The 13,868-nt window shown below is 45.3% G+C and overlaps 1 protein-coding gene across 1 annotated transcript; it reads right to left on the bottom strand.

Annotated features, from left to right (window-relative positions):
* Positions 1–507: 507 nt before the first annotated feature.
* Positions 508–5,270, bottom strand: LOC146967915 (uncharacterized). The gene is made up of 5 exons (XM_085761175.1): positions 4,957–5,270; positions 4,706–4,805; positions 1,996–2,662; positions 1,722–1,821; positions 508–809 (listed from the first exon to the last, which is right to left on the bottom strand). Exons 1-5 carry the CDS (start codon positions 4,979–4,981, stop codon positions 604–606), a joined length of 1,098 nt encoding a protein of 365 aa, XP_085617301.1. The 5' UTR covers positions 4,982–5,270; the 3' UTR covers positions 508–603.
* Positions 5,271–13,868: the final 8,598 nt, after the last annotated feature.

Raw genomic sequence — 13,868 nt, forward strand, 5'->3', positions numbered from 1 at the left:
GGATGAACCTGGAATTTGTTAAATCCGACATTTTAAAGATAAAATTTGGACTTCAGACACACGTGACACAAATTAATGTCAGTTGTATTTATGTCACAGTCCTGTTGCGCAGGTCCAAGGACAGAGAGCTGGCACAGAGAGCAGCTCCCACAGAGGGTTAGAAAGGTAGCAGCTCGTTACGCAACTGGCTGTTTTATCACATCCCAGCTGGTTGTGTCATGCCAACAACTGTCACACAGTCCTGCATGGCTGTGATGTCATGAACGGCAGGTGCTCTGGATCCATTTGAGTCAGAGAGAGAAGGAGGCAGAGGGGGGGGGGGGGAGAAAAGCCATTAAAATCCCTGACTCATCATAAAAGAGGAGGGAGGAGGAGGAGGGGGATGAGTTGGAGGTGAGGGGGTCGAGATCAGGACGATTAGTCAGTTTTTCCATGAGACCCAGGCTGGTCTGTCTGAAGGAAAAACCAGTGTGGATGTCCCGTTAGACCGCGGTGACAGTGAGACGGGGTCGTAGAAAGGTCGAGCTTCCACTGCCACCGGGTCATAAAACACCAGCACCCACAGCTCCATGTGTGCGTCTGTTTCTGTGTGGAGCGTTGATCTCACAGCTCCAGGTCTGACTCGGTGACGTGGGTGAGGACCAGGCAGCTTTGGGGGAGAGAGTAGCGCTGCGGCCTGGACTGAGCGGCCCAGCTCGGTGTCAGGGAGCCGGACTGAGCGGCCCGGCTCGGTGTCGGCAGGGAGCCACCGACGCAGCCGTAGTGGCAGTTCTTCTCCAGAGTGGAGAAGTCGTCTTCCCACTCCAGACCTGCAGGCAAAACCAACCAAACACACAATTAGTGACAACGAAGTGCCAACAGCCTGCAGCGTCTGGGTTCAGTGGGACACACAAACACTCATGTTTGCTAACCTTTGGAGTGTCCCGCCCGCATTCTGTCACATTGTCATTTGGCTTTTGTTTGTAACAGATAAAGTTGTGTTTTCCCCTTATAGTCAGACAGGGTTTATGGGGAAAATATTGTTCTTTTATATATAATTAGGATTTTAATTTGCAAAGATATTTAATATTAGCCGCACTGCTAAAAATATTGCCAACCAATAACACCACTAGGCCTATACTATATATTTTTGAAGAAATTGGATTTCTTTAAATAATAACTATTGTGTTTTGACTGTTCACATTTTGAGCCAACATCCACAAAATACATCATAATATTGGAGGTACCTTAGTAGGTAGTGATGAAATATTCCTTCACTGCACTGATACTGTCATGTAGGCTACAGTGAGTAAAATATGATTGGAAAAGTGTAGTTAAAGCACTATTATGCATCAAATCATTTCATCAGTAAATAGACTTTATGCCGAGCTCCACTACTTCCTGAAGTTAAACAAGCTCCTTTACTTCCTGTCGAACATCATTGGACAAACTGATTCATCCAGATGTGTCTGAGTAGTCACAATAGTCAGACACACCTGGATTCATCAGTTTGTCCAATAATGTTCGACAGGAAGTAAAGGAGCTTGTTTAACTTCAGGAAGTAGTGGAGCTCGGCATGAGGCCTATAGTTAAATCTGCAACAATGCTTCATATTAGAGCTATAAATTGGTATAATGTACAGTGGTGTTGTATTTTAGCACCTACAATGATCTTCAGTAATGTAATGTAATGAGAGGCTAAAGGCTAAAGCATGCAGGACGTTCGGTCCGTCAGAGTTGTACCGCTGTCGTCTAACGTGCCGTCTGGCGCTGGCGCGGCGCAGGACGAGCTGCTCGGCAGAGACCTGCAGGGCTCAGACTGCAGCGCCACAGTGGGGGTCTCCTGAGAACAACAACATGGAGGATAACTGGGGATGTTAGTAGTGAAGCCTTCATTATGATTAGTGAAATGATCTTTTATGTTAAAGTATTAAACTTTTCAAAATAAAATAGAAATAGAGACCCAAAAAAAAAGGACCAATAAGCCACATTATCGATAACACCGGGAGTTCAGTACCTGATCAAACAGGAAGACTGTGACGTCATCATCGAAGGACACACTCTTCCTCAGTCCCCTGTCCCTTCTGGATGAGTCAGCTGGACAGTTGTTGTTCTGACCGGGCTTTAACAGACTCTTACGGCCATGTAGGTTAAAGTTGTCTGTGGGGACCGTTTGGTTGTGATCATCCTGGTAGTTGTTGTTGGGGTCAGAGGTCAGGTGGGCAGTGGCGTCCTTTAAACCACCGGACACGTTGTTGTTGTCAACCACCTGGCCACCAGTGTTTTCTCTGACTGTCCTAAAGTCTTGAGTGTAGTCAGGATCAGTAAACAGAGGAGCTGGTATGTTGTGGCCACAGAAGATGATAAACCTGTCGGGGTCAGGGCCGTCGTCTGCAGTCGTAGCTCGCTGCTGCGTTGGCACATTCACATTCTGTGTGATCAGAGGGAAAACGTCCTGCATGTTTATCACCAGTCTTGACCACGGGGGGTCCTGGTGCTGCAGGTCCTCCAGGAGAGTCTGGGAGGACCGCGTCACCAAGCTGGATCGGAGGTCTGCGCTCCTCCACGGGTCAGGGGCTGCACTTCCTCTTTGGTCAAGGATACAGAAGCACGTGATTGGCTGCTGCTTCTCATCAGACAGGATCATGTGACCTGGAGATATCCAGAACTGGAGCTCTTCATCCCTGTGTGAGTGAGTCACAGTGTCTCAGTGACATTTAAATCTGATTTGACTTCATCCTCCTGTGTTGCATGCTGACAGCTCAATTAACTTTGTACCTCGTCTGTGTTTCCAGTCAGTATTAATGACAGAAGAACCAAGGTAATGGCTGAAATCTGGAAACACTGGTGGAAGGTTTCTGAGAAACAATGTCCAATAGATATGAGTGTTTAACAAACCTCGAGTTCAGCCAAGTTGATTTGACATAAAAACATTTTGTAGTTTGACCATATATTTTTGGCCCACTCTTCTTGCTGTTTGTGCATGCACTGTTTTCCTTTGCAAAGAGAGATTCGTATCCACACTCACTTCATTTGTACTTTTAGATTATTTGGCTAAACCTTTCTGATCTGACTGTTCATGTTTGTTTCCCCTATACAACTACACACTCCCAGATTAGAAGTAGAAGCAAAAGATGGAAATACTACAATTCCAGTTGAATCAAACCAGAATTTGAGTATAGGCCACTTTAAATAGGCAGTATAACACTGTTGTTATAATATGGTATTCACTGACTAAAACTTCAGGAAAACTGAAGAAATTTTAAGAAAACTACACAAATACATGAAAGTTGGTAACTGATGGTTCATTGAACCCTTGTCGGAATCTGATGTATTAGATTGTAAATAATTAGCTTGATTAGCTCAGTTATCTTTTACCACATAATGGTATGAGTGTAAGTGACATGGGGAGAGATGAACAAGTCAATATACAGTAACAATCATGTCATTCATGTGCAGTGGCCCTGGGTGTTCAGCACTGTAACCTAAGAACACATGAGACACAAACATGCTACAACTTCATCAGTCTGACAACTAATGTGCTGAAAAAAAACTCACAACAGACTTTACAGGAGTTTCTGAGGGTGCAAGAAAGTGACACCAAGATAACATTAGGATTAGCATTAGCCTTTGTGTTTTACAATACATACTATCTCTACTGTAGATGAGTTTTGTAGGTGACTTCTAGGGAAACTTCATTTCACCACACATGTGCTGCAGAACTGGTGAAGGTGTTTTCTGAATGTGCATATTTGCATGTGCCTCCCTGTGTTGCAGTGAGTTGAGCCTTCAGGGCCACCATAGACATCAGCTTGAGAGGACACACAGGAACAGTCATGTAAGTCCAACAAAACAACACCAGCCATGCTTTCAGTGGCACATATCACACTGTTTTAATGCACTAGACTGTGTGTCATGCCCAACACTGACAATAGCTGCATGTGTGAAATAGTTGAATGTGTGTGTTGGTTGGTACGATATTACAGTCTTGTCCTCTCATGAAGCTGAGGCACTTTGACCAGAGCTGACATGTGGCCCTTTTCTAAAGATGACCTCCTCTTACAGATATGATTCCATTTCACAGTCTGCTTTGTCCTTCTTTTTAATCCAGTGGATCAGTTGAGGGGCAGCAGCAGTGCAGACGGCCCTTCAGCGTCTGCTCACAACAGGATGTACTAAAACTGACTGGTCAGCCTTTGTCCGTCGGATCAGACAACGCACACACAGACGCACGCATGCACACAAACACATACATTATTTGGCCACTCACTCCTGAGCCTGAATAAATATCGGGGCCCATCCATCCACGGAGACAAAGACGCAATAGGAAACTTTCATCGCTCTGCAGTAACCAAGCAACCGCTGGATGAGTGACTCAGGAAAGGAAGAGAGGAGCTGACTCACAGCAGCTGTGACGTAAAGGATGTGAAAGGACACACACACACTACTGTACACACACACACACACACACACACATGCACTTATGCAGCAGCAGGCCGTGAACCTTGTAATCTGCCCTGTTTCAGGTAAATTAACACCTCACTGTGTAACAGGTGGAGGGGCTCAGGGAAGGACAGATTATAAAAGCAAAGAGCCAAAACAGGAACAGGACTTCTCAGGTCCCACCAGACCATATCCAGAGAGGAAGTCAAACACATGTCAAGCCCTCAGTGTCTCCATGTCAACAGACCATCGCTACATCACAGTAACAGAAGTCAAAATGATACCGTTTCTTCTTTCCCTTGTCATTGCATCTCCTCGTAGAAAACCACCTCAAACCCTCCACTGAAATCACCCGTGCAGCTCCTCCCCTGAAGTACTCTAACTCTGCAGAAATAAAGAGAGGAACATAGTTATCAACGCGCACGCTGCCCTTCGAAATCTTGCTGCATCATGATGCTGCAAAATGTGTTGCAACATGCCTTAATCAGCTCCCTGCAAGCCACCACGCATGACACCAGTACATCTCTCCTCTTACCTTGCATCCTGTGAGCCCCGCTCATTCCCCTCGGCTTCTGCTGCACCACAGAGAGCTCATCCAGGGCACCGAGAGGCACGGGCTGAACATATGGATGGAGAGAGGAGACAGAGAGATGCACAGAAAAAGAGAGAGGGGGGGGGGGGGGGGGGGGGCTGGTGGGAGAGAGGCTGAAAGAGTGAGAGGGGAATTGAAATGATGGGAGTAGATCAGAGGAGGTAAGAGGGGGATGAAAGGACAGTGAGTGAAGGAAGGCAAGAGGAAAGAGGAAGAGGTAGATGTGAGGACAGAGAGAGGACAAAGAGCTCACATGAACGGCAAGATGGAGATCAATAAGTATATCTGGTGTAATGTAACGCAGCTGCCTGAACTGTAGAGTAACAGCACTGAGTCTCACTGCATACACAAAGACAAGCTTTACTGTCAACTATTCTCACACAACCTGTGATGACAGAGCTGACGGTGAATATTCAGACAGTAACAGGGTCGGTTTGGAGCTGCTTTGGAGCCATTTTGTCTTTGACCTTGTCGTTTCAGCATCAGCTCATTCACAGAGGAGCCATTGAACCTGGGCTAACGAGATGAAGTGAAGAGGTCACCACCAAGAAGTAGGTTCAATATGTCAGTGGTGTCAGTAATCCAGAGGCGACTTCATGACCAGAGTCTCAGAGGCTTCACCACAGGATGCTCAGCTTCAAACGCAGAATTTCACCAAAAAGAATTCTGTAAAGTTTGTATGAATTCATGAAACAAACAAACAAGTGATGGCAGAAGCAGTCTAGGTCTAGTGTATCATGTAGTCTCATGGGAGTTGTGGGTTAATACGTCCTTGTGCATGATCTGACCTGATGTAAAAGTGAACATTAGCTCCCTCTAGAGGTTAAACCTCAGAACAGCAGAGAGAAGTGCAGTGAAGCTCCTCGGCCTTTTCTCAGGCTGTCGAAAAGAAAAAAACTCACTTGGCGATGAAGCTTTTGACATTTTGCTGAATCAGCTGTTAATGCAACTGCTGCATATTTTGCTGAGTCATTACTACAACCAGCCTATACTTAACATTCAGCTGCTGTTACCCACTCCTTTATTTCTGCTGTACTGTAACAACATTCATCATCATAATGTTGTTGTCATCTTTGTGTTACTTCCCAGCACAGACATTTATTAGGATGTTCCTGCTGATATAGTCGCCCCTGGCAACAAAATCACTGATGCTGGAGTTCTGCTTTACACACCCAGACAGCATCAGGATGTTGTTCCCAGGAGGAGACAACCTCACAGCTCATTCAGTCCATCTCTGGTTGCCAAGGGAGAGAAAGACGGGAAACGAGGGAAAGACAAGAGGCAGATAAAGGAGTGAATGGGCATCTAGAGATGGACAGATGGTGTTTTCCCTTCAGAATCCTTCAGTTCTCATCTCCATTCTGATTTTCCTGACCTCCTCCTCACCCTTCTCCTGTTTCCCGTACGGCTGTCCTCTGCGACACCGTGTCACCCAGCAACCGGCGCCCTACACTGTTTCAGTGCAGTCAACTCTTTTTTCACTGGACGTAGCAGAACGCATGAGGATGTGGCCCGGTCAGGCGAGCTGCGGGGTCTCGCTGTCACAAAATGTGAGCCGGTTCTGGTCCGTTTCACATTCTATTTTCACATTAGAGTTGTGATTGATGCCTCCTGTCACAGTTTCTCATAATCTGATATCTCAACTACTTGTGTATCTAAATGTCAGAGGAATGACTGAGACGCCTTTGGTTTCAGGCCGTCTGACTTACTGACGAGAAGCTGAGGGAGTCAAACAGTTGTGTTTTATTATCTGATGTAGTTTATCTAAGCGCTGGATATATTTTCTTCCACTGATGTATGCTGCTGCTTCAGGCAAAGCTATGCTGACAGCCAGCCAACCCACTCCTTCATCACTAGCTATAGGGATGGCTGCTGTGAAGAGAGTAACTTGACCTCACAGGGCATCAGCAGGTGAACTAGTAAAAAGAAATGTGCTGTTGTGTTAGAGAGGGTGAGGACAAGCCTAAGCACTGAGATGACACTTCAACTTGATTTTTTTAATCAACTGGTTCGGGCTCGTTGTGTCTTACTGCTGCAATTGAGTTGTAACCAGCGCAGGATTTGCCAGGAGACCTGTGCAACTATCCTTTTACACTGCAGGCGCAGAATCATCATATCCAGCCGTCAGACAGCAAGTGACACCAAACAATCCGTGAGAGGAGGGTAATTGGAGATCATTGGGCTTATTCTGAGCATGCCAAATACACCATGCCTGAAGCCTCAAGAGGAGAATATGGAGCTCTCCCTGTCCGACGCCAGTGAAATGAGGCGCTGCAAAGCACTATGGGTAACATGGGAAAACGAAACCTCCGGTCGGGATGCCGGTTAGTGCTGTTCGCAGCCTTTATTTGGACACAGCAGGGTCTCACGGCTGCAGAGCAGAGAGGCCGAGAGGGAGTGAAATGTGACACTAAAATAACAGCATACGGAGTGGTAAATATGTCACTGACATGTACACATTTGTTCAAGATGCATGACTTGAGCGGTAATAAAACTGCAACTTGCCCTGTCATGAAGAATCAAAGCTGGGAATCTGTTTTTGCTGTTGTTTTTGCAGCTTTTGCATTTAAAACGAGTGCTGCTCTGCACAGGGTTTGTGAACTGACAGACTAAATTTGTAGCAAATGATCATTGGCGAGGCCGCAGAGCAGTGAGCCATCCCATTAACTCCCTTTGTAGGGAGAGAAGACTTTTCTCTTAGGTAAGAGATTATAGGGTCTTAAAAGTGTTTGCTGACAGAGTGTCTTTAATATGATGACATAAATGTGTAATCCATCTCAGATCACTGGCTGAGTATTTATGAGCCTCTGTTGACAGCAGTACACCTGCTCTTCCCCAGTCCAGATCTGGGACCAGCGCCCGTCTGAACGAGCACCACCGCTGCCAAGGGCACCGCCATATTGGGTGAACTGGGAGTGTGTGTGAGTGTAAAGAAAAAGGGGAGGGGGAGTGTGTGTGTTTGTATGAAAAGGTGTAATGAGACGGACACATGGGGAGAGGAGGGTGGGTCTGTGTTGGTGGGAGGAATGTGTGTGTGGTGGTGAGGGGCAGGGGGGGGGGGGTCTATCTTTACTCGTTTCCTGGTGCCATGAGAACACAGATTACTGAGAGTCATTTATTACTCCATCATTCAGCGTATAGAACCCCTGTCCTGACAGCAGGAGAAATAACTATCCCTTCAAAGAAAATGACAACATCCGTACGTACACAGCAGGGCGGGATCAGGGTGTCATGCTAAACCAGACCATACTGCCCTACAAAGGCAAAGTGCACTATCTGCATTTTTTCAATTTATTTTTTTTTGACCAATCAAATCTGTAGCATATTCTCTTCAATCTGGTAGAATGTGATATTGGTACTGCTAAAAATGTCCAGAGTTATTGGGCTTTTTATTTTGCTGTGCATCCAAAAAAAAAAGCACTGTGAAACCAAGGCAAAGAGTAGCTACTGTACTCTCTACATTATATAATTTACTCTACAACTCCATTGGAGTGAAACCAAGGCAAAGTGTCATATCTGCACCAAAACCAAGGCAAAAGTGCAAAATTGGTCAGAAAGACAAACTACAAAATACATTTAATTCAGTCCACCTTTATCTAATCAATCATAGACTTGGTAGTTGTTCATAATTTGATGCTTAAATCTGACAATGAAAAACACAAAAAGCTGTTTTTCTCAATTTGGCATTTTTACAGATGTACTTTGCCTTGGTAGGGCAGCATAGTCTCCAAATGTCCAGTTGAGGTATTTTCATGCAGTGTCAGAAGAAGTGTCACTGCCTCCATGGCAATGACAATTACAGTCAACAAGAATGACACACACGTGATGGATCACCAAGGTGGAAATACATCCACTTAGTATATAACAATATATTACATGTGATGTCAGGCTGACATGTAAAAGCAGAGGTGCTGTTACTGCCTCTGCAGCGTGTCGTTGCAGCTGTCGACCACTGGACGGCAGCAGAGTGACAGCTTGTCTCCGTGAGGGGTTAACACACTAAATACTACCGGTGAACATTTGTGTCACTAAGTGTTCAGCAAAGGCCGAGAAAGACAACAGCTTTTAACCCTGAACCATTATATCATTATATCAGCCTGGGACTGAAACCTCTCGCCCTCCGTCCAGGGCCGTTGCTAGGAATTCTGGGCCCCTTAAAGAATACTAAAGTGGGCCCCTACCCCTGACTTTTCCACTTTTTTTTTCTTATACTACATATGTATTATCATTTTTTATTTAGCCTACTTTGTCTTGATGCTAATGCGGCATTACTATGAGTATTAGTCAGGGTCTTATGCAGAATAAAGAAGATTATACTAGGCTACTGGTGTTTTTTGTGGGCCCCTAGAATTACCATCACTTTCCCCCCTATACAACGGCCCTGCTCCATCTGCACCCATCTCTCTGTCTGCACTGGAGCCTTTTCAAAGTTTGATCAGTGTATGTAAACACTTACCTCATGCTGTCCTGTAATCAAACCACAGCTAAGGGACCAGCTTAACAGGGCAAAATGACATTTCAGCAGCAACATACGGTTAACACACGGTTACCACACACACACACACACAAGTGAGGAGGAATCTAATTCACATGACAGGGACTTCTGGGCAGCAAAAGATGGTGGAGAAAGTGTTGAAAAGCGTGACTGTGACCTCTGACCCTGCGTGGACACAGTCACACACTTGAACAGGCACAGACTGAGACAGCTGTGGGACTCCTTACTCCGTGTTCATGGAGAAGCTGAGATTGGACGTTCGCTGACAGAACTCTCATTTACACACACATCCAGAGCCCTGATCAGATAAGAGCAGATCTGTTTCAGTGGCTAATCTGAAATGTGATGAGGTTCACAGGGGCCCGTGGCTTTAGAATATACATAAATATCTTTATTTGGGAATCAGACTCTGCCCAGGGGTATATCACACTACCTCACACTATAGGAGCATGAAACACTACGCTTCACCTTCACGTCAAACCCTCACTTTTATATGGAGATTTGTTGTATAGGCTCTGTTACAAAGAGAATGGGCTGTGCTATATATATATATGTATGTATGTATATATAGGGGGGGGTCTTAACTTGTCACTATGTCGGATCTATCGTACTATGTCACGCACCTCCATCTGTCCTATACACCTATAAATCCACCCTGTCTCTCTGCCTGACACCACTATTTTTGCTGCAACCCCCCCCCCCCCCCCCCTCCATCCTTCAGAGACTTCCGAAGGGAGTCCCCCACCCCACCCCCCCAACACCCATCAACCCTCTCACCCTGTACTGTCCCAGCAAAATCCTATCACTTGCATCCTAAGCTGGCTGGTATTCATCAGGCCCCGATCCAGTTGCGGGGCAGCGACCACATTTGAGTCGAAAATGTAACGAGTCAGGATTTTCCCCTTAGTTACGGCCTAAACAGATGAGAGATGGAGTGGTCAGGAGTGAGGCCGATGGAAACAGCTTGATCTCAATGCATTTAACATGCATTTCATCATTTGCACTTAACTCTACCAGCAGGAGGATCAACTTCCCTCCGCCCTCTGACAGATCACACCAGCAGATCGCTGCTGTCACCCACCGGCCTGCAGCATAACAGTCTATGATTGACACTTTTCTTTCTGTTCAATTCTGTGGTAAAGCAAAGGGAAGGATTTGGAAGTGTTATGCTGAATTCAAACCCACCACCACCAGTATTGTGCTAACGTAGCTTAGCATAAATACTGGTAAGGGGAAACAGATAGCAGGACGTTACGTCATTTCTTGGCCAGGGTTCTCTGGAGTCCCCCTCCTGTCTGGCAACTTGCCCTGGCCGAGAAATAGTTCAGCACATAGTCTCCTGTAAAACACTGAATGCTTGTTTTACACTTTGTTTTTTCTACCAGTTAAACAAACAAGATACAATGTGTGAGTGATCTTTAGAGGTGCTGCTAAGCAGATTCTGTTACCGCCGGACAGAGCCAAGCTAGCTCCAGTCCTGCATGCAAAGCTGTTAGTCAGCAGTTAGCTGCCGCTTCATATTTAGAGACATGAGAGTGAGTATTTGCTAACTCCCAGCCAGAAACAAAATCATTATGTGTCCTAAAAAATAAAAATAAATCATAGCATCCCTGGAACTTATGTTTCAGTGAAACTGTTTCAGCAAGAAACTCAGCAAACTTAACACACTGTAGATGCATGCACAGGCCCACATGAACACTCACACTGGGCTGTAGACTAAAGACTAAAGGTGCATTTACAGAAAACACAAAGTCGTCATCAAACACATCCAGTAGAGAAGAGAGGGACACACACACACAGAAACACACACATGCACATAGCCACAGACAACTGCAAATTAAAGCCTGAAAGATTGTTGCCAAAACAGAGCAGTGAGATAAAACTGTTAGCAAAGACAGGGCGTCCGTGGGAGGCAGGGAGGGATGGGTGTGTTGGAGAGGGTATCTGGGCTGAATTCGAGATCGTCACTGGCATGTCCACACTGCAGCTGGTCAGATAGAAATAGATGAAGCAGTAACCAAACCCAGGGAAAAGGAGGAGCATCCACTTTCCTCAGGGATGCATGGATGAGCTGGGTATCTCTCCTCCTCCTTTCTCTCTTTCTCTCTTTCTCTCTCTGCCTGTCTGTGTCTCTGTCTGAGAAGCCAAACGTTTCAGGCATTACAGAGGGACTTAAAGCTTTAGTCCAGTATGCAGCAGGACATTAAGTCTAACCTGATGACATTATCATTTATCTGAATTAAAATGGCTTCCAAGATAAATTGTTTCTACAGAAGGCATTACACAGAGCAACTGCCTGAGATCTGACACCCTGTCCCAAACTGATTTTATATTTATTCTGTCAATATAGTGAAGGTTAAATGTGAATATAAGAAAATTGGGCATGATTAACCCAGGGAGAAAATATACTGCCTGCTTAAAAAATCAATCTGGTGATGAAGCACTACAGGTTGAATTACTCAACAACACATGGCAGATTATGATTCAACTTTTATAATAAAGATATCATATTACCAATAATGACACAAAATAGTCTGTGAAAGTCACTGATGTGTGGTAGAAAACAGAGAAGGAACATTATGGACAACATACAGGTAAATAGATAGTGAGAAACAAACACCGAGACATGAAAATATGGCAGTATAGACATAGATACTAATAACTCAGATGGTCATATAGTTTGTGTCCATGTTTTGTATTCATTAAAACATTAGGTTTCTTTCTTTCTTTCTCCAATCTGTTAGCAGGATAAACTGTTTTTCTACACTGAATAATAACTTAGTGGTTTATCTGTTGTAGACTTTTGCACATTAGGTGATAAAAACCCATAAATCTTTATGGTTTTTTATGACTATATACAGATTAGGAATTAATGGGAAATTAATAACTGGTGCCAAGTCAGACCTCATAAAGTTAATCCCCACAAAAGCCATTTTGTGTCTATGATACATCCTGTCAAAGTTTCCTTTAGCAGCTCAGCTCCTCTGGATAACCATTGTGTTGTATCAATATCTCAAAGATAGAAGAGAAACCAGTTCAGCGCATGACAAGAATATACCTGGAAGAACACAGAAGGGTCATTAATATGTGAAAAGTGTAACCTACCATCTGTTGGTGTAATGCTCACCTCTGTTGCGTTTCATACTGGTTGTCCCATTGCGTAGTATTTCCCAACACAAGTTGCAGAAACAAATAGGAAAGATCAAGGCCATGTCCAGAAAGTCCAAGAATCGACCTGTATGTACTCACAGAATTTGCCTTTAACTTGTCCCAAACACACATTCGGCCACGCCCTGTCAAGTTTGCCAACATGAGACACGACTTTTCTCAGGTGCAAGAGACAAAAACAAGTTTTCCCTGCATGCAGAAGAAGAGGAGAGTGATCGTCCCTGTTTCCATTGCTCAGACTGCTGAACAGCTGCAAGTACCTGTCAGGAAAACCAACTTCCCTGAATCACTACGTGCACAGGGCCATCACCCCATTCCCATCCATCTCTTTCTGTGTCTGTCTTTTCCTGTCTGTCCCATCCCCCTCTTCCTCCTCTCATCCACTGCTCCATCACGCAGGAAGGACTGCTCTTCCTGAAAACAAGCAGCAGAGCGTGGAAAGGGGCAAGGCCGAGGGGGGCAGGTACGTGGAGGGGGAACAGAGGATGTTTTTGTCATTCCTCTGCCCCTCTGGTTACTGCAGGCCTCACTGTAGTCCATCCTGAGGAAACCGGGCTCGCGTCACTCTGGCCGGGCCTCGGGCCCACACGTGCTGCCTGGTAGGGCCGGTGTGACGCAGCCCTGCAGCCCCTCACACAGGGGAGCTGCAAACATGTTCATGCACTGAAACCGTGGAAAGCACCGCTTTTCAAATCAGAATAGCATTAGAGTCAAGATGAAATCACATGGGCTGTATCTCAGTTTTAATGTGGTGCAGGGAAGGAGTGTGTGTGTGTGTGTGTGTGTGTGTGTGTGTGTGTGTGTGTGTGTGTGTGTGTGTGTGTGTGTGTGTGTGTGTGTGCGTGTGTGTGTGTGTGTGTGTGTGTGTGTGTGTGTGTGTGTGTGTGTGTGTGTGTGTTTCTCTGCCAGAACAAAAGTCAATAATTTTGCCAGCTAGCCACCCTCCATTTCCTGTAGCTGCAAACTGCCAAGGCACCTGCAAGTGTGAGAATTCCTCAGCAGGTGGTTTTCCACAGAGCCCCATTGAGTGATTTATAATGCAACAAATAAAGTGTGTGTGTATGCAACTGGGAGATAAAAAGCTTCAAAGACATGGCCCAGCTCTGCACTGCAACATGCCTTTCAGCTAGGCTATATGCTGCTATGTCAGCCACTTGTTAAGTCCAGTTTTGTTGTGTATTCTGTGACTTGA

Source organism: Trachurus japonicus, chromosome 19 (genome assembly GCF_045865225.1).
Source record: "Trachurus japonicus isolate A0001 chromosome 19, Traja_1.0".
Lineage (NCBI taxonomy): Eukaryota > Metazoa > Chordata > Actinopteri > Carangiformes > Carangidae > Trachurus > Trachurus japonicus.

Bases quoted from the DNA above. Each gene is read 5' to 3' on its own strand.
- LOC146967915 (XM_085761175.1), bottom strand. From the start codon at position 4,981: ATGAGCGGGGCTCACAGGATGCAAG. The intron at 4,806-4,956 runs GTAAGAGGAGAG...TTATTTCTGCAG, and splicing joins CGGGGCTCACAGGATGCAAG to AGTTAGAGTACTTCAGGGGA. The intron at 2,663-4,705 runs GTATCATTTTGA...TCACTCACACAG, and splicing joins GACAAGGGAAAGAAGAAACG to GGATGAAGAGCTCCAGTTCT.